General features: G+C 51.3%; 2 protein-coding genes across 5 annotated transcripts; both read right to left on the bottom strand.

Moving 5' to 3' along the window:
- Positions 1 to 261: 261 nt before the first annotated feature.
- PANK2 (pantothenate kinase 2) lies at positions 262 to 15056 on the bottom strand. Of its 4 annotated transcripts, none has more exons than XM_048304719.1 (7): positions 14802 to 15056; positions 6582 to 6934; positions 5172 to 5425; positions 4010 to 4186; positions 3647 to 3770; positions 1981 to 2106; positions 262 to 1346 (listed from the first exon to the last, which is right to left on the bottom strand). In XM_048304719.1, the coding sequence occupies exons 1-7, from the start codon at positions 15010 to 15012 to the stop codon at positions 1296 to 1298; spliced, it is 1296 nt and encodes a 431-aa protein (XP_048160676.1). In that variant the 5' UTR covers positions 15013 to 15056; the 3' UTR covers positions 262 to 1295. The 4 variants fall into 4 exon arrangements, with proteins under 4 accessions (XP_048160676.1, XP_048160678.1, XP_048160677.1 ...); XM_048304721.1 differs by lacking the exon at positions 14802 to 15056 and adding an exon at positions 14399 to 14498; XM_048304720.1 differs by lacking the exon at positions 14802 to 15056 and adding an exon at positions 10189 to 10322.
- Positions 15057 to 18507: 3451 nt separating this feature from the next.
- Positions 18508 to 24633, bottom strand: MAVS (mitochondrial antiviral signaling protein). Its single transcript, XM_048304901.1, has 7 exons — positions 24588 to 24633; positions 23820 to 23949; positions 23529 to 23709; positions 22958 to 23175; positions 22040 to 22571; positions 20837 to 20991; positions 18508 to 20365 (listed from the first exon to the last, which is right to left on the bottom strand). Exons 2-7 carry the CDS (start codon positions 23934 to 23936, stop codon positions 19709 to 19711), a joined length of 1860 nt encoding a protein of 619 aa, XP_048160858.1. The 5' UTR covers positions 23937 to 23949; positions 24588 to 24633; the 3' UTR covers positions 18508 to 19708.
- Positions 24634 to 24965: the final 332 nt, after the last annotated feature.

Below are 24965 nucleotides of genomic sequence, written 5' to 3'. Positions count from 1 at the left end.
GCACTTCCAGCCATGCTCACAAGGGGATCAGAGAGCTGGATATTGGTTTCTCTGGAAAGAAACCAGGACTGGAAGGGAGTGTTGAGGTCAGGGTGATGGTCATCCCGATACCCTGGGATAATTACCCTGACACCGTGACCTGATCTGAAGGATCTGAACAGCTTTCCCTGTGCTCCAAGGAGCTGCTCACTGGGAAGCCAGAGCACTTCCAAGGCCGTGTCTCCATGAGCTCACATCCCAAGGGAAGGTGCAGATACGTCGTTGCTTTCAGAGAGCATTTATCGAGCGTGCAGGATCCATCCCAACCCCCCTTCCCCAGGGTGCAACTTCCACAGGGGCTCCACACCGCAGCATCCCGCTCGCAGGCTGTGTGGCAGCATGCACAGGGAAAAGAGGGAGTACAGCATGCATGGAAAGGGGAGGATTCCCCCAAAATGACAGGAGTGTAGCCTCTAATAAATGTAACATGGAATACTACAGAGATCCAAGTGTGACTGAAGGAAGCATCTCTTTGGTGGAATTCTGTGCAGCCGAGTTTGGGAGAGAGAAAATCCCAGACAAACAAACAAACAAACATCCCTATTCCATCCTCAAATTTAGATCTCAAGGCTGGAGGCTGACAGACACCCCTAACACCATCCCAAAGGGTGCTGAGGGCTGTGTAGGAGCGCTGCAGGCTGAAATGGGAATCACCCTGAGGCACAGATCCATGCCGTGCTGTACCTTCCGTCCCTAGGACAGGGATAAGGACGTGTGGAACAGGATAAAGCCTGGCTGAGAGCACAGCTGTGTCACACTGTGGATCCAGTGGGCCATATGGAGTTACACACCAGGGCTGTGCTGATGCTCTTCCCCCTTCCCAGACCATTTTCCAGCACATGGAGAACCTCTGATTGTGAACACAGAACTGACCTGGGCACTCGGCACTCCAAGTAATCCCAATGGACGGAGCGGAGTGCCCGTGCACTGCTTTGTCACCATCATTAAACACGGAGTAAAACTACCTAAAAAGGGCAATTTCATATGACTGAAATGCCCCACAGACCTTCCCATGCACCCCCATGTCCAGCCAGTGTATTCCAATCACATCCTTTGAACAAACCTGCGCTGTAATCCCAGATGGATTTCAACTCTTGCAGACACCCATCCCCACGCTGTCCTGACAGGCCACAACAGTGGAACAGTCACAGCAGGGGCTGTGACACGAAACGTGGGCTCAGTGACCCCCAAACCACGGGCTCAGTGGCCCAGGGAGTGACCTGAATCCATAGGTCCAACAGAGATCCTACACAGAGTCAGGCTGAGTCCAGGAGTCCCAGGAGAGCACCGACTGCGCCGAAGTAACCCTGAGGAGCAGAAGGAACATCCACTGAAAATCCACCTCACACAGAACAGCAATACTCATGGAATCAGGGAATGGTTGGGGTTGGAAAGGACCTTAAAGATCATTCAGTTCCATGTCCTGCCACAGGCAGGGACACTTCCCACTATCCCAGGCTGTTCCAAGCTCCATCCAACCTGGCCTTGAACACTTCCAGGGATCCAGGGGCAGCCACAGCTTCTCTGTGCCAGGGCCTCCCCACCCTCCCAGGGAACAATTCCTTTCCAATATCCCATCTAACCCTGCCTCTGGCAGTGGGAAGCCATTCTCCCTCGTCCTGTCACTCCATCCCTTGTCCCAAGTCCCTCTGCAGCTCTCTTGGAGCCCCTTTAGGCACTGGAAAGTCTCCCTGGAGCCTTCCCTTCTCCAGGCTATTAAACACATGATGTAATTTTAACAACATATAAAGGAGAGGGGAAAGATACAACTACAGGGAGGTACTTTATAAAATAGAAAATAAAATAAAATATAGCTGTGGCTGTAGCAGCAAAGCCCTGAGAGTCTCCAGCACTGTGCACCCAACAGCTCCACTGGCTGTTTACAGAGCACTCCAAGGATGTGCATTTTGCCATGAGACATATTTTAAAAAGGAATTTCACCTCATGTTCCAAGAAAAGTGCTTTTAACTGTCCCTTTGACCAGTAGTCCAGGGCGTAGGCCAGGAGCCTCATGGAGATGGTGTTGATCCGAAGGAAGTTGCCCACGAACACCACACGGTTGATGTTCTGCAAGTGTTAAGGGGAAAAAAAAGGAATATTAAGGCTAAATTCTATTTTCTGCTTGCAATGATGAAAACCCCCCCTGGGGATGGGGCTGGAGCACCAGGAGAGGCTGAGGGAGCTGGGAAAGGGGCTGAGCCTGGAGCAAAGGAGGCTCAGGGGGGACCTTGTGGCTCTGCACAACTCCCTGACAGGAGGGGGCAGCCGGGGGGAGTCGGGCTCTGCTCCCAGGGAACAGGGACAGGAGGAGAGGGAACGGCCTCAGGCTGGGCCAGGGGAAGCTCAGGTTGGATATGAGGGAAAATTTCTTCATGGAAAGGGCTGTCCAGCCCTGGCACAGCTGCCCAGGGCAGTGTTGGAGTCCCCTTCCCTGGAGGGATTTAAAATCCATGTGGATGTGGCACCTGGGGACGTGGGTCAGTGGTGGCCTGGGCAGTGCTGGGGGAATGGTTGGGATTGATGATCTTAAAGGACTTCTCAACCTAAACGGTTTGGAAATTCTATTTAAGTGCCTGCTGAAAGTGTCTGGCAGAACCTGCAGAAAACCACCCACAATTCCATTAGAAAGCAGGACCAGGCCATTTTAAGCCAGGCTCTTCCTCAGACTCTTGCAGAAATTCCCAGGCCAATCTACAGCCTTTCGAACTCATGAATTTGGATAGAATAGCTGATTTTCCTAGGAAATCCTTATACTGCCTGGGAACACTGATCATCAAGTGCCATCTCCCTCTCTCCTCCCAGCTCTGGCCTTTGACTCATCATGAAACACCTGAGTGACTCTACTGTTAAATGGGGGGAAAACAAACTGATTAGGAGCCCTTAATCAAAACAATTTTTAAAGAAAGGGAAAGACCAACCAAGTAGTGGTATTTTGGATTTAAACCAGACTTCCAGCCTTACTTTTCCACCCTAAAATAGTTCTGATGCAAGCTCTGAAGCTTTCTTTTTCTCCAACAAGAAAATAATTCAGTTCCTCCTCTTACTGAGGAACCAGGATCAAGTCTTACCTGCTCCTGAACTCACATCCTTCTACGGATTTTCCCTCCCTCCCCACATTGATTAACACTTCCCCTGAACTATTCAGGATCCTCATTTCATTCAGCTGAGCTCCAGAGCAAGGAATGAGCAGATACATTAGGAGCAAGGCTGTTTAGGACATGTCTTGCCTCATTTTGGCAGCAATGAAGACAGAGCCAGAGGAGTCAGGAGGATGCTGGATGCCATTGGCCCATCCCATGGAAGCAGGCTCAGGATGGTGTGCAGAGCATGTCTCTGCTCTTTCATAGCCCTGTACAATGCTGCTTGACATGAATGCAACAAGGCAGCACTGTAAAGAAGCTGAAAGCACAGAGATCCAGCAACGGCCGTGGCAGTGGTGGGGCTTGGCCAAGAAATCCAGCACAATTCGTAAAAACAACACAGGAAAAGATATCCAGCCTCTACACCCTCTATCCCTCCTTCCTCCTCTCCCAGTGGTCCCCAGAGCTGTTCCCAAAGAGAGGCGTGTTCCTCAGGCAGGCAGCAAGGGAAGAGATTCCCAAAATACCTCATTAAGGGCACACATCCGCGCTATGGAGCCAATGTTGTTGGTGATGGTAATCAAAGTGGCCTTGGCCAGGTCCTCCTTGCTGACAGATTCCCTCTTCTCCTTGCTCATCATGTTTCCAAAGCTGTAAAGACAGTTTCAGGGTTAAAGGTCCCATCAGAATTCCAGGAGAAAACAAGAACTGCCAATTTAACCCAAGTGATTCCTCCTGAAGGATTGACTGCTACCTTTAAAAAGCATTGCTATCAGTAACTTAGATCTCTTAGGAACTGCTGCTCTCCTAAGGCACCTAAATCCAGTTTTTCATCCTTGCAGGATCTCCAGTGGCAATCAAACCAAGATGAGAACCAGGCAGGGTGATACCTGGATGCCACAGCCCAGCCTGGCAGCCCAAAGCGCTCGTAGTCTCCTCCGTAGATGTCCCGCACCAGTTTGTCCACCTTGGTGCTGTCCCCATGGGACGCCATCTCCAGGGCCTCCTCGAACGTGGAGCAGCCCGTCAGAAGGCAGCAGAGGCCAAAGAAGGTTCCCCCTCCAAGGCTGCAAGTAAAGCAAAATGAAGATGAAAGCTCACATTGTTCAGCTCTGCATTCCAGTTAGCTCAGGTCACCCCATTCCTGACACATTGTTTTAGGGAGAATTATCTTGGAAAAGCAGCATTTTCCTGAAAGTCTGTTCCTCTCACGTAACTTACAGCCTGTGAGGAATCTCTCGCCCTCACAGCTTTGTGCACAGGCCATGTTGTGAAATGAGACCTCCATTTTCTTATGTTACACTTTCTTCCCAGCATCCAGAGATGTTAATCTGAAAATAAGTATTAGTCCTGAGGGATAACTGGAGTGTCAGGGCAGAGATATCCAAAAGTTGGGGGAAAAACTCTGTCTTGTTCACTTTACTGTGCACAGATGCCACTAATAATGTACAGTAAGAACTGTACTGAGAGGCTTTAAAATTATTATTATTATCATCATCGCCATCATCATCATTATCATCATCATCATTATTATTATCGTCATTTTTACTACTACTGTTACTTTTCAGGGAATTCAGGAGAGCTTAAAGCCACAGAACTCTTTGGCTTTGCCAGGACACAAGAGCAACATCTTCAAGATGGGCAAGAACTGGGGAATTACTGCTATGCCATTATCCCCTCCACCAAAATCTGGCAACTTTTGGAAGTCAGGATGGAAATCTCGACTTCTTGGATCAAAGCTACGAGTTGTTAACAATCCCAAACTATGTGATCTTATAAAATAAATAAATAAAGCCCTTAAATTCCTGCAGCAGGGCAACTAAAAGACCAGCTTTGATATAGACTGGCTGCAGTAAAGACACCAAAACATGAAATCCAGATCCTCTTTTCCAGGAGGGATTTTTGCTGGCAGGGAGCAACCGCAGTAGGAGCAGGAGCTTGGTCATTCCTCTCACCACTTTTATTGCAGCTCATCCCTGAAAATGCCATTTACAAAGCAGGAATGTGCTCCAGACCCTAAAATCAAAGTCCCTTTACCCCCTCAGCACTCACCTGGTGCCTGTTACCCGTTTATAGTTGTCTTTGGAATAGACAGCCAAAATGCTGACCCCTGAGCCAATGTTCACCAGAAGGAGAGGATAGGGATTCTCCAGGTTGAATGGGAGCTTCTGGCACCTCTCAGCATCCGTCGGGTTCTCAAAATAGTAACACTCTGAGTGTCCATTGAACCCCACGGAATCAATGTACAGCACTCCTTTCACAAGGCAATCCAGCTCATCGAGCTTACAAAGCTCAAGGTCACCCATCTGGTGGGAAGGAAAAAAGAGGAATATTGAAGAAATAGCGAGGGATTTGAAGGGTTTATGCTCAGGGTTGGAAAAATGCATTCACTGCCAGCTCAATCCAGCTGTGTCCATGCTCCCTGCAGAGGCTGAGGGAGAACAGATCACAGGAGAGCACAGGGACTCCTAAATACCCCAGCCCTCAGGTGTGGAACAGGGCAAAACCATCTGGATCCACAGATGGACACAGAGTGAATTCCAGCAATTCCCACAGGCCTGACTTAGGCCCTGATGCTGAGGCACTGGTGTGAAAAAGCCAGGAAAAATGAGGAGGGACTTATATTGTTTGACCAAAATATCCCACAAAACCCATCCAAAGGAACATCAAAAAACAGTGAGGAAGTTACAAGATCATTTTCCTCTCATGCCACTGCCTTGACCACACAAAATGGGATATTGGGAAAAACAACAGAAAGGGCTGTGTTACCCAGAATAGTAGTGGAGTCTGCATTCCTGGAGGGATTTAAAAGCCATGTGGATGTGGCACTTGGGGACATGGGTCAGTGGTGACCTTGGCAGTGCTGGGGGAACAGTTGGATTTGATGATCTTAGATGCCTTTCACCCTTAATGATTCTATAAAAGCCTTTTTATCTGCATTTTTCCAAGCCCTGACTAAACAAGTATTTATCATGTTTTTCACCATGAACAAGGATCCCACTTAGAATGAAGTCACATGATGATGTCAAATCCCAACTATGAACTTCCTGACAGTTACATTTACCACAAAATCTGCCTGAACCTCAACCAGCTCATTCACATAGGTGTCAGAAATGAAACCAGGTGAGCAAAGGAAGAAAATAAAGCAGGAGAAAGACAGCAATGAGGAAAAAAAACAACCCCACAAGACTGAGATTAGCACAAGCAGAGATTAAAAACAGAGAGGAAGATTTGTAAGAAAGATCATTAGTGAATAATTTTAGAGTTATGTTCAGGGCAGAAAGTGCGTTAATTTGGAGATGCCAATTTGACTCCACATGCCAAGTTTAACTGGAGTTAGGGACAGCGTCAAAATGAAGATTTAGAGAAGCTTTAGAGTGTGCAGAGAAAGTTTTCTAGTTTTAAGCTTTCAAAGAAACGTCACTACCAGATCCTAATGGTATAGAAGCCAAAAATGCCTACTGTGCGAAAGTCCTGCTCAAATTTGTACGCTCCACCTCCCGTGGCACATAAGGTAGTATGGAGGCTCGAGAAGTGCTTTTCGCTTCCCATTTGGATAAAAGCAGGCATGTCATGAGTAGGAAAGCGTATAAAGTGCAGATTGCCTTTACGTCCACACAGGGTAAGGTCCTTGAGCTCAAGGTGCACATCCCGAATGCCTGTGGAGCCATAGGCTACGTTTGATGTCAGGTATTTGCGGATGCTTTTGAGGTTTTCCACTTCTTCCTCTTCCTCTTCGGCCGTGATGTCCTTGGGTTCAAAATAAACCAGTTTGACCAAGGTCCCTCCGATGTCCAAGCCAAACCAGGGAAAGACTGCAGAGAGAAGACAAAGAGAAAATGAGACAGGGTATGGCACAGCCATAGCACGAGCACCTTTCTAGTGGAAGGTGTCCCTACCCATGGCAGGGGGTTGGAACGGGATGGTCTTTAAGGCCCCTTCCCACCCAAACCATCCTGTGATTCCATGAAAACAGTTTTCATTGAATTAATTAATGCAGTTCTCTAAGGACCCATGTGGTCTCTCAATTTTCAGGAATGTTGGCAGCCTGGTCTGTCTTTGACAAGAGACAGCTCCTATTTAGAGATCCCTCACATTCAGGGGCTCCGAATATTTGCTGTATAACACTCGAACGCTGACATCCCTCCCCACAGGTCTGACAGCATCCATACCCTTGCCAGATCCTGCTGCAAGTTTAATCCCCAGCTATTCCTTTTCCAAAGTTCTGAACCAGAGCCAGAGCCACGGATAACACCCGTGCTTTTACATCAAAGGGATGTACAAACGTTCCCTAATTACAACAGAGCTGAGGTAGACAAGCAATCTAAGATGCCGCAGGGAGACAAAAACAAATGTCTAATTGGATTATTTTATTAGTCAAATTCCCCCGTGGTCCAAAATATGCATCAGTGTCAGGCCCAGCAACATTTACAGCTGTGTTAGATAATGAGCTTCTTGGAAAAGATCAAGAGAAACCCCTGATCTGATGGAATCTGCGATTAGAGCTGGGAACTGGAACAGATTAGTATCACTATTAATGAGCTAAAGGAGAGGCTGGAGCTAATGAGATGCACAGGCTCCAAAGCAAAGGGAAAAACGTAGCCACATGTTAGGGCTTATGGGAGCAGGATTCAACCCTTATGGTAGCTTCCAGAAGGAAAAAAGGAACTCTTAGAAAATAAACCTGAATCATAGAATCATACAGGTCAGAAAAGACCTCCACAATCCCAACTATTAACACAGCACTGCCAAGGCCACCACTGACCCATGTCCCCAAGTGCAACATCCACACAGCTTTTAAATCCTTCCAGGGAAGGGGACTCCACCACTGCCCTGGGCAGCCTGTTCTAATGCTTGATTGCTCTTTCCATGAAGAAACTTTCTCTAACATCCAATCTAAATCTCCCCTGGCCCAGCTTGAGGCCGTTCCCTCTCCTCCTGTCCCTGTTCCCTGGGAGCAGAGCCCGACCCCCCCCGGCTGCCCCCTCCTGTCAGGGAGTTGTGCAGAGCCACAAGGTCCCCCCTGAGCCTCCTTTGCTCCAGGCTGAGCCCCTTTCCCAGCTCCCTCAGCTGCTCCAGACCCTTCCCCAGCTCCTTTCCCTTCTCTGGACATGCTCCAACATAGACGTTACCAACGTTCCTCTGGAAAACAGCATCTCAGGGTTTAGTAAAACTCCTTATCTGCAAACAGATAAGGGTGGAACATGGAGAAGCCCTCATCCCTCTCCCTTTGGAGCAGGAATCCCTCATGTCAGGCTCTTCAGGGAACAATCTTAGCACAGGCAGAGCCTGACAGGTTGGAGGACACATTCTCTGGTAGCTGTACAGGCCCTTCCAGAGCTTTCCAGCTCCCAGGAGCTCCTGGCACCGGCAGCTCCCCAAAGTATTTTTAATCCACCAAGTTATTTTTATGTATTTCCGTAGAGGCCACCCCCAACCATCACCAAAGGAAATCTTGAAAGAAGATGCAAGTTCTATTTTCGGAGACACATCCAAATCCCAATCACTCTCCATTTCTGAGGCATTTACTTCAAACAAGAACAGACACAAAAATAACTTTTCATGAATGAAAGGGAAAAGAATCTGAATGGCAGCCCAGCAGAGGGAGGGAGCAGGGGCAATCCAAGGACTTTTACACAGGCAGATAGTGATATGACAAAGGGGAAAGGTTTTAAACTAAAAAGAGAGATTTAGATTACATATTAGATTACATTTAGATTACATTCTTCCCTGTGAGGATGACGAGGCCCTGGCACTGAGAAGCTGTGGCTGCCCCATCCCTGGAACCGTCCAAAGCCAGGCTGGATGGGGCATGGAGCAACCTGGGATAGTGGAAGGTGTCCCTGTCCACACCAGGGGGTTGGAACAGGATTGTCTTTAAGGTCTCTTCCAACACCAACCATTCCATGATTCCTGGAATATATTTGTTCCTGTCAAAATATGCAATTTGATTTCTGCATTAGACTTTTTTTTTAAAGCATCCCCACCATTATATTTAGACAACAATCTTCCCCCAAACTCCCTTTGCCAGGCTATACAGGGGTAAAAATGGGGAAAGAGCAGAGGTTGGGGACTTGGAGATGGTCTCACTAATGTGCAGCAGGAAAGACAAGCATCCAAAAACACAGTGCTCTGAAGCCAAATGCCTGAAAACGCCACAGGGGCTGCTCCATCACAAGCTAACAGGCTCCTACTTCCCAGCACTCAGCTGGCGGCACATGCACGGCTTCAGTAAAGTAACAGATTTGTTTTAAAGTTGGTTGTGAAGTTCACACACCAAACTCCTACACTCAGCAACACAAATCTTCCAGATTTTAGGGCAAACACCACCTGGGTCCATCGGTTTAGGCAGCTTTCCTGGTCACAAAAAAAAGAGCAGTTCCTTGGAAACTTCACCCCATACCCAGTACCATCAAGACCTTAAATTTTTTATTACACATAAATTTAATTTTTATTTGGGCAGAACATCAAGCCTGGAGTTAAACCACACCAGTTATCCACTATCTGCCTCACCAGGAACAGGGAAACAGGAATGATGCCAGCAGGAGTAACTGCAACCAGGCTGGGCTCACGGGTCACTATCTCTACTCAGCACTGGCCCTAAAAAGAAAACCGAGCCCCCTGAGCTGGGACACAACTTCTGACCAGAGCTGGCTCACACATCCCTGTGGCACCAGCTGGAAAGGCTCCATACGGAGCAGCTGGGATTCTCCATCTGCAGCAGCTCAGCTGTACCTTCCCTGTAAGTCACCAGGGATAAATTTGAAAAGACAGCCTATTAAGGTAATTAACTTACCCCAAATCATTGTTAATTATGGATCTCTCATTATATACATCCTAGCCACAGGTTAAGAATCCAAGGAAGAAATGTGTGAGCTCAGAATTAAGTACTTCTCTACCTGCTGCAAAGGATTCCCTATGCAGTAACACCTGTTGGAGAACTCAATCCATTACAGGGACAAAACTTCCCTATAAACCCTTTTTTGTAGGAAAGGGGAATGGCACACAAACAAGAGGAGGAAATCATTCCAAGGACATGAAGAACTGGGGATTTTTTCCTGACACTTACAGGAAGTCATCCAACAAGAACATGCAGGGCAGTGACAGCTCTTCCATGTCTGAGAACTAGAAAAATCCAACGGAGGGAGGAGGAAGCTCTCTTGGATCAACGCCATCACCATCTGCCACCAAGATTTCTCCTGAAACACTGATTTATTTTTTTTCCCAGCAGATGAAAGCCATCCAGAGATCTCTCCCTTGTAAGCCTCTGAAGCAATTTTTCCAAGAGAGCTGCCGCAGATCTCGAGGAGCAGCGGGAGAACTGCCGAACTGCCGGCATCCAGGAGCCCCCGGGCATCCCCGAGGCAGATTTTGCTCAGTCAGAAGGTTCTGCTGGAATAACCAGACACCAGCATCAATGGCCAGGGCAGGAAATGCAAACACTGCCTCTCATCACCTCCTCCCTGCTGCTACTTGGAGATCTCTGTGCTGGGATGAGTCTCACACACCTCCTTTCCAAGTGCTCCCTTTCCAAGCGCTCACCAGCTGGAGAACAACGGGAAGGATGGCAAATCCCGAGGCTGGCAAGGGAAGCACATCACTGTATGGACCCCCTGGGCTCTCCTCCTGCCCAGCACCTTCTGGGAAATGTTTAGCTGTTCCTTGGGTGTTTGGGCATTTCCAAGAAAGGCAGGAAATCCTCTGCTCTCAGCTCCAAACCTCCTGCAATCTGTCTCCTTAGAGAAACTCTGTTGCTTTACTGGAGGATGAGAGCCATGAATCCCGTTCTCAGTGAGTTGGGCAGAGGAGCTGTGGCTACCCCATCCCTGGAAATGTCCAAGGCCAGGATAGTGGATGGTGTCCCTGCCCATGGCAGGGGGTGGAATGAGATGGTTTTGAAGGTCCCTCCCAACCCAAACCATTGGCCTGACAACTTGCTATCCTTGAGCACAGACAATTTTAAAAGCAGCTCTCTCTGTATATTTTCAGGTAAACAGCTCTTTGTCTTAAAAACAAACCTTCTTCTCAGGGGCAGATCTATGGATATACAAAAAACAGCAATAAACAAAAGACTGGTCTGCAAACAAAGTTAAGGGCTCACAGCTCCGACTAAATAATCCAGAAAAGCTCAAGGATACTTTGTGTGCCCACAGCAAGAGCTGCCACCCTCCCTTCAAATCCCTTTCACAGTCAGACTGTAAGATCTTTGGGGCAATAAAAAGAAATTGCCTTTATCTGATATGTAAATTACTTCATAAAACTGAACACTGTGTAAATAAAAAAAGCCCTCAACAGATTTATTCTGGAAGCTGCAAACTGTCAAGATGAAAGAGGTGATATAATTAAAGATCTCCATGGTGGATTTTCATCACAAAACAAGCAGCTCGAGTTGTATTTCAGAGTGATCCTTAACTTCTGAGCCAATTATATCAGGAGCTAAAAAGATTAGTCTGATGATTTAGTTCAGCGTGTGACAGCACCTCTAGGCTTACTCTGAAATATTCAATATTATATTTTAATAGTGTTATACCATGCTGAAAAATTTACAGTTGAGAAAAAATACAATTCATTAGCACTTAATATAAAGTGACACTAAGTCTACATTTCCTCCCATCCCTAAAAACAGGCTCTGACAGGAATTCATATTTCATACACCATTCCAAAACAGAAAAAGATATTTAAACATCAAAGCTTAAATTTTGTACTACCAAAGAAGTGACAAAACAGCATTTTATTTTTACCTTTTCTTGGATACTTTCTGTATAGAAAATTTAAAGTCATGTGTCTTTGCATGATTCTGATAGAAGATACTAAAACTTTTTTAAAAGCAATCAGTTGAAAGGAAAAAATATTTTTTTCTCAGGGAACAAACAAACAAGCTACAGAAGGGAGAAGCACATTTTGCTAACCAGGGAAATAACCTAAACTCATCTCTGTTGAGTATCCCAGGATTTCAGGAGGAGCAAGGAGAGAGTGGAAGAAGAGGAAAAGGGGGAAAAGCTGATGAACTGAAATGCGGATCTATTTCTCTTATAAAAAAGATTCATTAAAAAAACATTCCCCTGCTCATTATGACCTGTTCATCATCAGGTTTCTGCCTTCACCCTGCCCACAGCCACAGATCCCTTATGGACCATGATGGGAATATCCTCTTTACTCATCTGGGATCTTTCCAGTCCAATTTTTTAAGTATAGATTTCAATAACGGCACTGATAATTCAGTATCAGAAGGGAATTTTCCTGTGTTGTCCCTGGAGCTGATAAAGTTTTTGTATATGACATGTCTGCCTGCACTAATAACCCTGTCAGGCTTCCTTTCCCAACACAACACTCCAAAGCTTCAAGAAATCTCCATGTTTTCAGGGACACTTCTCAGACCCTTCTGAGAGCAACAGTGTCCTTGACTTCTCCCCCTTCTGCCAGGGGCACACGGAAAATCACACTGTCTTCAGTAAAGTTCCTTAAGTGCACCAGAAAACATTTCACTGAATCATTCAGGGCGGAAAAGACCTCTGAGATCAATTCCAACCGTTAACACAGCACTGTCATCTTCACCCCTAATCCATGTCCTCAAGCGCCACACCCACATGACTTTTAAACAGGGATTTAAATTTCCAGGGAATGAAAATTTAGCTGGGATGTTGGGTGCTCTGTTTATTTCAGATCTATCCCAAATCCAGCCTTCTTCCCTGATCTCCGCAGTGAAACAGCCCTGACTGTACCTAACAGGCACAGAGGGACGAGGAGGAAGGAGAATCACGAGCCTGCTGAAATCCTTCCACTCCTAGGGAAGCGGGGCTCATCCGCCAGGGCATCTGCCAGCACAGCCAGGCAAGACAAGCCTCAAGGTCACCCAGCTCGTTTGCCACATGCCAGCACCAGACAAGTGGGAGCTAAAGTAGGATATTTTTGATCCCATGCCCATTAAGCGCTTCCCCTTCATTCTGGCTTGAGTCTTCCTTAAGGTGGGATGGAGCATTTTAACTCTGAAACTGATTTACTGTGACATCAGGCACTGTCCCTGCTAAGGGACACACTTGCCCCAGTCCATTTCTCTTCCAATTATCGCAAGAATCATTTAGGAAAGTCAGACTGCATTGTAATCCCAAATCACACCATGCTGACCTTACAGACTGGAAGCTGCCAGAACACCTGTTTTCCTTAAAGTGTCCCACGCCTCTCTCAGCATCCAACTTTAAACCACATTTTCCAGAGAAGACACAGAAACTGCCCCGAGCAAGGCAGAGGAGAATCATCACCTAATGCAGAGCTTTAAGTCCTCCCTCATTCTCATACCAGAGATCTCCTTCATGTCCCTGCAGCCTTTTAACTAACAGGTCTCTAATTAACAGCCCCACGGATCCCTATTCCTATTTTTCACCCTAAGGGCGAAAGAGAAGCTGCCTTTTTCACCAGCAACCAAAAAAAGATCAGGAACACTCTTAAAACTTCACTCGAATACAGCAACAACGTCTTGGTGCTGCCAGTCACAGCCGAGATGCAGCAGAATCCTGATCCCTGTTTTCAGCCCAGATTTCTTGCTCACATCTTTTTAACAGCTGTGCAGGTACCAAGGAATTACACCTAGGTTGTTTCATTTTCAGGTATGGAAAGTTCCTTCCAGGAGGAAGGACTCCAGCAGAAGTCAAGGAATAATCGCTCAGTTCCTCCTCAAACATGGCTGAAGTCAGTGACAGCCACGGCACCTGCACGGCAGCTCCTGCTGCTCCCAAAATGAAGGCTGCCATCCATTTTGCTGCTTCCAGTAGGACATTTACAAACGTGGTTACAGGGATGGGGTGTTTTCCTTAAAAAGCCTGGTTTGATCTGTGTCCAGCTCCTGCCAAACCTGTGGGGTTCTTCCCTCCCAAAATTTAAACTATTCCCTTTGCTCTCCATTGCTTTGCTTTCACAGTTACCAGTCCAGCCCCACAACCTCACACCCTGGTCCCTCCATCTGTCCTGCTGTGCCCTATTCCTCACCCTCTGTCACCAGCTGCCTTTCCTTCCTTCCCATCCAAGGTCCCCAGTTTGGGAACCTCAGCATCCACCACAGCCCCATCCCGTGTCCTGCCCCACCAGGTAGGTGTCACCTCATCCTAAACCTCCAAGAGCTCCCGGAATGCAGCTTGTCCCATCCTTCACCCCAACCTCCTAGCCCATGTCACTGTCCAACCGTGTCCCCACCGTGCTGTCCCCAAACAAGCCATGCTGTGCCCATGCCATCATCCCACAGTGCTGTTCCCAAGTTGGCCATGCTGGACAAGTCATCACCCTACCGTGTCCCTCCGTGCTGTCCTCAGACTGGCCATGCTGGACAAGTCCCCCCTCCACTGCGTCCCCACCGCGTTCCAGACTGGCCATGCAGCGCCCATGCCATCACTCCACTGCGTTGTCCCCATACTGGCCACGCTGTACAAATCCTCACCCCACCGTATCCCCGCCGTGCTGTGCCCACGCTGCCCATGCCGTGCCCATCTCACAGCGCCGTCCCCGTGTCCCCATCCCTCCCTGCTGCGCCCCACGTCGCCCCCAGCCCCACCTCCCCAGACCACGCCCCTGCAGCCCCCACCCGCCACAGCCCCACCCACCGCGCTCATTACCACAAGCCCCGCCCCGCCCCCTGCCCATCCTCTCAGCCCCCCCTCCGCTCTCGCTCCGCTCCTGCTCCCCCGCACTCACGCGGGCGGTTCTTGCGGACCGAGTCCCGCCGCTGCCGGCTCACGGACCCGCCGCGTTCGCGGGGCTGCGGACCCGCCGCGCTGTCCGCGCCCGCCGCGCCGCCGCTGCTCCGCCGCCGCAGCTGGGAGGGCCCGGCGTCCGCGCCGCCACCCCGCCGCCGCGGCTTCTTCTCCTCCTCCGCGCCATCGCCACAGCTGCGCGGCGGCTCCATCGGCAGCGCGGCCCGGCCCCATGGGCCGCCCGGCCCCGCTCCGGCCCCGCTCAGCCGCCACCGCCGCAGCCACCGCCCCCGGCGCGCCTGCGCCGCACGGCCCCGCGGGGCGGGATACCCCGTGAGGCGGCCGCCAATCCGCGCCCCCCGCGGCGCAGAGCGACAGGAGGATCCGCCAATGGGAGGCGGGTATTGTGCGGCAGCAAGCCGCTGGGCCCGCCTCCTGCTCTCGGCGGCGTAGAGTGACAAGCGCGGCTGCCCAATCGAGAGCGTGCGCCTGGGTGAGGCGGGTCAATATGCGACAGCGCTGACCTATGGGCTTCCTCTGGAGTGAGATTGACACGCCAGCTGCCCAATGACTGAGAGAGCTGGCCGAGCGGGGCGGGAGAAGGCGCGGTGATTGACAGCTCGGGGTAACTATGGCAACACAGGGGGCCGAAAGGAAGAACCGCAGTAGGCCCGGCTGGGCTGGGCCGCGCGGAGGGGCTGATTTGAATATTATTTGCATATGCAGATAGCGATGCACATGGCATGGGGCGGGTCTGCCACCCATCATGGCGAGCCTGTACCCCACAGCCTGGAACGGACCTTAAAGACCATCCAGTTCCACCCCCTGCCATGGGCAGGGACACCTTCCACTATCCCACGCTGTACCAAGCCCCGTCCAGCCTGGCCTCGGACACTTCCAGGGATCCAGGGGGCAGCCACAGCTTCCCTAGGCACCCTGTGCCAGGGCTTCACCACCCTCACAGAGAAGAATTTCTTCCTAAGATCTTAAAATCCTCAGCTCTTCTTTACATCCCATAATTCTAGTGTGGATGCATTCTGATCTTTCAATCCTGATCCCATGTTTACCAACAACCGCAGCAGGAAACACGCAGGTGGCAGAAAAATTGAGGCATCCATGAAGAGGGGTGTAAGGAACAACCAACAGGATGAAAATTGAAAGGAAAACACAGATTCCCAGACTACAGGATGCCGTAAGAGCTCTCACTGTAAGGCGATGGAGATTTCCGTGTGAAATGTCAATTGTTGTCTGGCACACGAAGAGCACACCAAGCATGGAGCTGCAGCCCAGTGACCCAGGGTGCTCCTCACCTGCCCTGGGGTAATCTCAGCTCACCGCAATCCTCAGGCATTAATTTGATACTGGAGGGATCAGTGACCAACATTCCACAAAGGTGTGATAATTCCCGAGAGAATGTGCTGATTTCTGGACACCAGGGTGAAAACAGGACAAAGGGATCAGTCAAATTTAGTTGGTGTATTTTAATATCCTGTTGGGTGAGTGGAGGAAGTGGATAAATGGGGTTGGCAGTGACAGAAGATAAAGGATGAGCTCTCTGAACACAAATAACCTCCTTCAGAGCAGTGTTGCCTTCATTTGGGTAAAAAAAGGAACTTGCTGAGCTCTGCTGCCCGAAGCTCTGAGTATTTTCAACCCCTGATGAATGTGTTTGACACACCTGGGCTGTAAGAGCTCAGGGAGAGCAGAAAGCAAGGGGAGCTCATGGGGTATCTCAGCTATTGGGACAAAGCAGGGCCCTCAGGAGCATGGAGAGGGCACAGGAAATGGCTGTTCCATCCCAAAAACTTCCTGTTTACCCCCAAAAGGCACACTGCATGTCAGAGCTGTTCAGGGGACAAGAAGACAAACCTGGGGAGCAACCACCTCCAGAGCTGAACCCAGCATGGCTAAGGCAGCCCAGTATGGAAAACATGCCCCTTTTCTGTGCAGGATGCTGGGATAGAATTCAACATAAGAAACTGGGAGACTCTGGATAATGGATGAAGCAGGATCCTGGCCTTGGTGAGGTACCAAGCTCAGCACACATCTGTGCATTGTGTCCACCTGGTTACACCCAGTCCTGAGGATCTTTCCCTTCCAGCCACAGTTCCCTGTGGCTGTTTCTCCCAAACAGTTTCTCAGGGGACTGACTTTGCAGCTTGGTGCATTTCTCCTCCCAGAACTTGTCCAGTTCCTCTTTGGTGACAACATCCTGACTTGCTCAGCTCTTGGCTGCCTCAGGAACCACCTTCCCTGTTTTCATCCTGGGCATCCTACCACCAACAGAAAGACCTGCTGTGGTGGGCATCCTCTGGACCACGACCTGTGCTTTTTCCAAAAGGAGGTCTGGAAGCTGCCCCTGAACCCTGTCACCTCCTCCTGGCACCGATGGCCTGTCTCTCTGTGTCACTGCCATCAGAGCCCTTCAGACTGTTTCCTCCAGCCACAGCATCATCAACCTCCTGCTCTTCATCCAACAAATCACAAGTCAAGTGTGAAGCATCAAACCAATTTATTATAGTTAGTAAAAGGCTTTTTGGCCTGTTAGTAAAAGATGTGCAGGGACACAGCTCCCTCCTGCACCATCTCCTGCTAATGAGGCTTTAAAGTGCTACAGAACAACTGTGACAATCCCGGCACTTCACAGCAGCGACCTGAACACGTGTTTTCCCCAGTCTGAGGTGGTGACAAACCAGCTGTTTCACAAGAGAAATCTGACATGAAAAGGCAAAGCATACAAGTTGTTGCTTAAATGTATGGAAAAACATGGCAAGAATTTCACAGGCAAGTAAAGCATTAGAGAAGAGGGCCTTGGTATGGATGCAGCTGGTTTGGGATCTCATGGATCTCCCCTGAATTACAGAAAGCATGGAGAAGGCAAGTGCCTTTTTGTCCCTCTTGTTAGGGAATAACCATTTTATCTTTAACAGGAAGAGCAGCTCTCACATTCCCTCTCCTGGCAGAGAGTGTGTTTAAAGGACTGTCCCTTTCTCCTTCAGCACTGGGCACTGAGCAAGGGATGAACACCTCGAGCTCTTCTGGAAAGCAGCCCTGACACACCAAAATCAACACCTCCCTCTTGCATATACTGGTTGTCCTTAGTTTTATGGAGGCACTTCTTGGACTTTTGGGCAGAAGGAAAGTATTGGGAGGGAGGAGCAGCCATTCAGGGCTGATGGACCTTTCCCACCCCAGGCCAAGCTCCAGGCGTGATGGCTGCACTTTGCAGCCAGGCCCCAGGGGGCTGAGCTCCCTCCTGCTCCCTGCCAGCAGGAAGAGCAGATTTTGGAAAGTTGTACTGACAGCAGGAATTCAGGATGAGTAAGTTACTGGACACAGCAGGATGAGGGAAGTGATTCTGCTCCTCTGCCCCACTCAGGTGAGACCCCACCTGCAGTGCTGTGTCAAGATCTGCAGCCCCAACGTAACAAGGACGTGGAGCTTCTGGAGTGAGTCCAGAGGAGGCCACAGAGAAACTCTGAGGGCTGGAGCCCCTCTGCTTTGGAGTCAGGCTGGGAGAGCTGGGGGTGCTCAGCCTGGAGAAGGCTCCAGGGAGACCTTAGAGCCCCTTCCTAAAGGGGCTCTGGAGAGGGACTTTGGACAAGGGCCTGGAATGACAGCACAAAGGGGAATGGCTTCCCACTGTGTCAGAGGGCAGGGTTAGATGGGATACTGGAAGAAATTCTTCCCTGTGAGGGTGGTGAGACACTGACACAGGTTGTCCAGAGAAGCTGTGGCTGCCCTATCCCTGGAAGTGTCCAAGGCCAGGTTGGATGGGGCTCAGAGCAACCTGGAGCAACGTTAACTACTCCAGGTTGTTGCTTCTTCACTGCTTTACTGTATTTTAGAATCACAGAATGGGCCATTAAAGAGCATCTCATCCCACCCCTCTGCCATGGGCAGGGACACCTTCCCCCTAGACCAGTTTGTTCCAAGCCCTTTAAGTCACTGGAAGGTGCTACAAGGTCTCCCCAGAGCATCTCAGACTCTGGTATGGTCTCCCTGCAGTGTGCAGCTGATCCCATTTGTGTCCAGCCTGAGCAGAAAGTTCCTATACCCCTATGCCATAGCAGCAGGTATCAGGAAGGGCAAGAACTCCATCTACCCTTCCAATCAGGCTCAAAAAATCCAGCCTGAAAAATCAAAGACACCCAACAAGCCTTTGTGGGACAAAGTCTGCTTAATGTTGGCATTGCCTGAAACATTCCTCTTAAATCAGAAACCCCTTTTCCTGCCTGGAGGGGGTGAAATGGGGCTGATCCTTGAGAACACTGGTTAGATGCAACTCTTTCCTGACCCTCATGTTTATCCCCAGGGTCAGTGCTGCATGAAGCAATTCCAGGAGGAGCAGCAGAGACCATCAAAGGTCCTTGCAGCAGAGCCAGAGACACCAAGTAAGGCGAACTGAACATGAGACGTCTGGCGGAGGCTGCTGCATGCACCCTTGGGCACATTTTCAAGCCAAGATGAGCAGAGCCAAGAAAATCAGCTCTGCTGTTCCAGGATATCAGCACAACCTGTCCTGGCTGCACTGCACAAAGGGACCTGGAGGTCACCCTTTGGATCACCAGTTTCCCCGAGGCCTCCTGGGACCAAACAAGGAAGACATGGAGAATCACCATGAGGGCTTTCCTTTTTGACTCAATGGATCACTTTGGAGCAGGATCCTCTCCTCCATGTGTGTAAAATGAGAAGGCTACAGCCAAGAAGATGGTTGGGAACTGGGAGGGACGAGACCCAAAGCCAAGAGCATCATGTACCAAGGCCTCTTCCAGCAGAACCTTCCAGAAAAAGATTTAACAACGCCCCTACTGCCCCCCTGCTATTCTTCAGGCTTCAAAGCGTTGGCCAAAATCCTGTTGCCAGAGGAATTCCCCTGGCTGCGTCACGGTCATGGCATTGCATCCACTATTTCCGCAGCCGAGTGTACACCACGAATGCCACGGCAGAAATTATGCCAACAGCTGGAAGGATGTACAGCAGGGACAGGCCATTGCTGTCCCCCTTTGGGACTCTGGCCTGAGGTGAGCTGGTGGCAGCATCATGGCCACTGCCAGAGTTGAAATTGACAGAGCTTCCAAGGGGACTGACTCCATCACTGCCAGCTCCAAGCTGGGTGCTGGGGTGATGATCCACATGGACCTCATGGGTGCCCAGGGAGGTGCTGTCCCAGCTCAGAGCAGGACAGGAGTCTCTGCTTGCTCCAGATGCCTCCTTTTCCCTCGGGTCTGCACAAACCAAGGAGAGACTGGGGGATGCTCTTCGTGAGCTCTGGCTATCCCTGCTCACCAGGATTGGGTCGCTGCTGAGGCCAAGGCTACTGGAGGTGGTGGAACGGTGGTTGCTGGGCTCCTGAGAGCTTGGGCATCTGCTGGCCACCTCTGGGCTGCCCTGAGGCATGGACATGAGGACACCTGGCTTGCTGAGCTCCTCATCCCTCTCATCACTGTGAGACACCCAGACGTTCGTGGCAGAGCTCCCCCGGGAAGCCGATCTCCCAGCCGTGTCTTTGGAGCCTCCTACCACAGCTGTGCCCAGGACAGGGTTTGCCAAGGCCGGGACCACCTTTGGGAGACAAGGAGAGGGGATGGGTGCCAAGGAAAGCACCCACTGGCCTAGTCTTGGGCACACAGGTCCCACACAAACCCACTTCAACACTCAGTCCCCACACCTGCCACTAATAAAGTTGGGTCACAGGTAACAGCGAAGTGAAAGAGCGAGGGAAGAAGGGAGGCAGACAGGAAGGAAGGGGAGCCAGGCAGTGAAGAGAGCAGTGGAAAACAGCACCTGGAAGCCAGGAGACTGACTGGCAAATCAAGGAGGGGAAATAAGGAGTCAAAGCCCAACCGTTTGGCTCCCTTCTCCCATATGCTCCATAACACAGTGTGTGAACAGTAACATGAACACAGTGGGGGAAAAAACATCCCTGAATAAACTCATCACCAGCTCATGTGGCACTGCAACAGAAATCTCCCAACCAGGGGGAGTTCACAAGGACACGAACGAATGCAAGTGGCAAGAGGAAAAGTCACCTACTTCCTCCTTCGGTGGCACAGAGGGGGTGCTGTTGGCTGTACTCCCAATGGGCAGTTTCTTCTCTTGCGTAAGAGCCTTCAAAGAGGTGTCACGGGATGGGAAAGTGTCTCTGGGCACAGGGGTAGCAACCAGGGTAGCTGTTTCCATTGAAGCACCTGTCAGGGAGAAAACAAAGTACATTGTGTTAACCAGGAGGCCTGAAAGGTGAGATCTGCTCTTCCTCAAGGATACCGTGACAGGACAGTCCCCAAGCTGAGGGGGTGGCACAGGGAGCAGGACCCATGCCCTGGCTCTGCTGTGGTACCTCAGCTTTCCCTGCAGCTGCAGGTAACTCATGCAGGGTGGGCTGCAGGGCTGGGGAGCACCAAGGGAAACAGAGGCTTTTAAGGCTCCTGGAACTCTATGTCCCCCCAGCCAGGAGGGGCTGACCCCACATGGTGGGGACGAAAAGGCTGGGAGGGATGGGTGTCTCTCCTCCCGGAGACCCTGGAGTGGAGGGCAGGGCTTTATCCTGATTCTATGAAGCCCACGGGTGAGAGATGCAGGAGATGCTAAAATTCCCCCAGAGACGCAGGACACAAACATCTCTACAAACTAGGGGAAGGGGAGAAGTTTCACACCCAAAGCTGCTGCACTGACAAAAAAAAAGAATTAAAATGCACTTGGATAAGATGATCATTGTAGGTTCCTTCCAAATGAAAGAGTCTGGTCTGTTCTACTCCAACCATTCCCCCAGCACTGCCAAGGCCACCACTAACCCATGTCCCCAAGTGCCACATCCAAATAGCTTCTAAGTCCCTCCAGGGATGGTGACCACCGCTGCCCTGGACAGCTGTGCCAGTGCTTGACAACCTCTTCCATAAAAGAAACGTTCCCTAACATCCAATCTAAACCTCCCCTGATACAACTTTACTCTTGTCCTGCTGTTTGTTACCAGCAGAGCCTGACCCCAACCTGGCTGCCCTCTCCTGTCAGGGAGCTGTAGAGAGTGAGAAGGTTCCCCCTGAGCCTCCTTTTCTCCAGGCTGAGGCCCCCCGGCTTCCTGAGCTGCTCCTCATCAGACTTATGCTCTAGAGCCTTCCCAGCTCCATTCCCTTTTCTGGACACACTTCAGAATCCCAATTTCTTTCTTGCCGTGAGGGGCTTTCAGCAGCACCTCCTGCTCCCTAGTGGCTACCTGGTTCTGCCAGAACAGAAACCCACCTCCACTCCCTTGATGCCCTTGCAGCTTCTTCTCCGCATCAAACTGCTCCTGGATGAGGAGGGGGCTGCGCACATCCACAAAGCTGCCCATGGGCTCACCATGCCCAGAGCTTGGCACAGGCTGCTTTTTTGGTGCTGAGTTTGGGGGCTGCTGCCCCACACCACGAGTGGCCCTTTCCAGCCATGGCGGTGACTCTGTGGAGATATCTGAGTTCTCTTCAGGCTCATTCCTGGGCTGCTCGGCGCTGTGAGTGGCACCTGCATCCCTCGATGGAACAGACCTGCCCACGGCCAGGCCCGGTGTGCCGCGGTGCAGGTGGTTGGCATTCCCAAAAAACCCGTTGTCCACACACACTGGCCGGCGGCTCAGCCAGTCCCGGCCCTGCTCTGGGGTCCCCGGTGACACCGGCACAGCCCCGGCGGGGTGCGAGGGATTCCCCTCTCCACTGTGCCCACCGCTCACTCCGCCATGGACTTTGCTCCCAGGTGGAATTGGCTGGGGACTCTCTTGCTCTGGGAGTTTTTTGGGGAGCTGGAAGGAAATGAGCTGTGTTAAATCACTGAGATGAGGGGGTCTGGAACCACGGGGGTGCTCCAAACCCTGAGCAGTGACCCCTGTGAGGCTGGTTATGAAGGGGGTCTGGGGTCTCTCCTTGGCACCCACCCGATAGTCAGGGGCTGTGGATAGAAGCCTGGACTGGCAAAGCAGACCCGCACTGCCCCCATGGAGGGAGACAAGAGACGGAGCAGTTACAGGGACAAATATAAGATGTAAGTTATCAGATGCAGCACTGATCAGCAGTGAGAGGCTGCTTGGGGTGGCCCTGAACAAGCCTGGCCCTACCACAGGCTTCCCACATCCCATCAAAAGGTCCAAAAGGGACCTTTATGTCCCCATCCAATGCGTGCCCTGCTCACCGATTCCTGCACTGGGAGCCTGGCCTCCAGGTCCGTGCTCCTGGGGGTGGCAGCGCTGGGCAGGACAGGTGGATGGTCACCAGCAGGCAGGTCTCGGCGTGGCTGCTCATCCATCGGAGCACCCGAGGCAGGATTTGGCCCCAGGGATGGTGTCTGGGCACTGACAGTGGGAGGGGCATCACTGGGAAGGGAAGAGGTAGCAGCAGAATCTGAGGGACCTGGAGGAGACAAGCAGATCACTGTGGGAAAAACTGAGGAAGCAGAGGATAAGTGTGGGGCTGAGGCAGCTCTGTGTGCGTCCCTGCTCTGTCCCCACATCAGCCAAACCCACAGCACTCCTTTGTTCATCTTTGCATCTTCCCTCAGGTGACAACCCCAGCCCACCACCAACTCAAGCACCTTCAAACATGGACCTGTCATCCTCAAACACGTCACCACAGTGAAGAACATCCCTGGGACAGTCACAGACACCTCCAGCACCCTAGGAAGCCAAGGCAGGGACAGAGACGACTTTGTGTCCCCACCTCCAGCAGCCCCCCGGGGCACACTCAGGGAGGATGAGGCTACATACGAGGTCGAGGTTTCCAGGTGTCATAGACTTCCTGCAGCTCATCGGCCAAGTGCCCTGCGTTGTTGTGGTGCAGTGCCTGGATGAGATCCTGTACCCAGCCCTTCCTACACCTCAGGTGCTGATAAAACCTAAAGACAGCTGCCTGGTTGCCCCGTGTCTCCTCCCGGGCAAGGAGTTCATCCTAGAAAAAACACACAGGGCATCTAAGAGACGGTCTAGCTTAGAGGTTAGACAACTCTATGTTCCCATTGGGGAAGGAGCCTGGCAGAGCTCAGCAAAAAAGGCAATTACTCTGTCAGAATCGACAAGGCAGGTCAGGGAATCGGCCAGCGACGCCACTCGGATAGCCCCAAACTTCTTGAGGTTTTTCGTAATGTGGATGTACACTTTGTCTTCAGCCAAACCCATCCTGGCTCAGCACCTGCAGAGAGACAGAGAATTAACGTGAGCAGAGGCTGCTGGTGAAGCTCAGGCTGTCTCCAGAAGCTGGAGCTGTTCCATAGGCACCCGCGCCCTGGCACAGACACTGCGATGAGACAGGGGAAATCCCAGGCGGAAAACACGCAGAGAAGACGTTCGGGTTAAAGTTCAAAGCTCAGCTTCATTTCCACAAACCTCGCTTCTTTCTACTATCGCCCATCCTGTGTTTATTCCCATTCTGCTTGTTTGGATTCAGCCGGCGGGTTGGGGGCCGGCCTGCCGGCAGGGTCATAACAAGCGCCAGGGCCACAACAGGCGACAGGGCCAACACAAGCACCAGGGGCCACGGCTGGAATCCCGCAAAAGCAATGGAAAAACCAAAGGGGAACGCATAGGGCTCCTTCCCACAGGGAACGGCGGCCCGCAGGCCGCGACGTGGCTCTGTGCGCCCTCACGGCGGGGCCCCCCCGCCCTCAGCGCGACCTTCAGCCCCTGGGGGAGCTCCGGGAGGTTCTCCGCTCTCAGATCCCCATGGCAGAGCGGCCGGCGGTCGTGGCCAGGGCTGTGGCGGCCGCGGGGGTCGATGCGGCCCCGGTGCTCCCCCCCCGGTTCCCCTCACAGACCCTCAGGGCCCCTCACCTGCGCCCGCCGCCGCCGCGCGCCCGGCACTGCTATGACCCCTCCCCCTCATGTCGTGCCCGCCGCTGATTGGCCGTCGCGCACGCCCGTCACGATGATTGACAGGTAGTGATTGACGGGGGGGCGTGTCCGGTTCCGGGCTCCTCAGGACAAGGGGGACGCGGAGATCCTGGGGCGCGTCCAGCGGGTGTTGGGGGACGGGAGCGTCTCCCCTCCGAGGAGAGACTGCGGGAGCTGGGCTTGTTTAGTCTGGAGAAGAGAAGAGTGAGAGGGGATCTCATCAATCCGTATAAATATCTCCAGGATGGTGTCACAGGATGGTGCCAGACTCTTTCCAGTGGTGCCCAGTGACAGGACGAGGACTAATGGCCATAAACT

The sequence above is a fragment of the Corvus hawaiiensis genome, chromosome 5 (genome assembly GCF_020740725.1).
Source record: "Corvus hawaiiensis isolate bCorHaw1 chromosome 5, bCorHaw1.pri.cur, whole genome shotgun sequence".
NCBI classification, from domain to species: domain Eukaryota; kingdom Metazoa; phylum Chordata; class Aves; order Passeriformes; family Corvidae; genus Corvus; species Corvus hawaiiensis.
This window is presented reverse-complemented; position numbering and strand designations above follow the sequence as displayed.

Bases quoted from the DNA above. Each gene is read 5' to 3' on its own strand.
- PANK2 (XM_048304719.1), bottom strand. From the start codon at position 15,012: ATGGAGCCGCCGCGCAGCTGTGGCGATGGCGCGGAGGAGGAGAAGAAG. The intron at 5,426-6,581 runs GTAGGCATTTTT...CCTTCCCACCAG, and splicing joins TTGAGCAGGACTTTCGCACA to ATGGGTGACCTTGAGCTTTG. The intron at 2,107-3,646 runs GTATTTTGGGAA...TAACACTTGCAG, and splicing joins GGATGTGTGCCCTTAATGAG to AACATCAACCGTGTGGTGTT.
- MAVS (XM_048304901.1), bottom strand. From the start codon at position 23,936: ATGGGTTTGGCTGAAGACAAAGTGTACATCCACATTACGAAAAACCTC. The intron at 22,572-22,957 runs GTGAGCAGGGCA...ATTTCCTTCCAG, and splicing joins GGCTCCCAGTGCAGGAATCG to CTCCCCAAAAAACTCCCAGA. The intron at 20,992-22,039 runs GTGGGTTTCTGT...TCTCCCTGACAG, and splicing joins AGGGCATCAAGGGAGTGGAG to GTGCTTCAATGGAAACAGCT.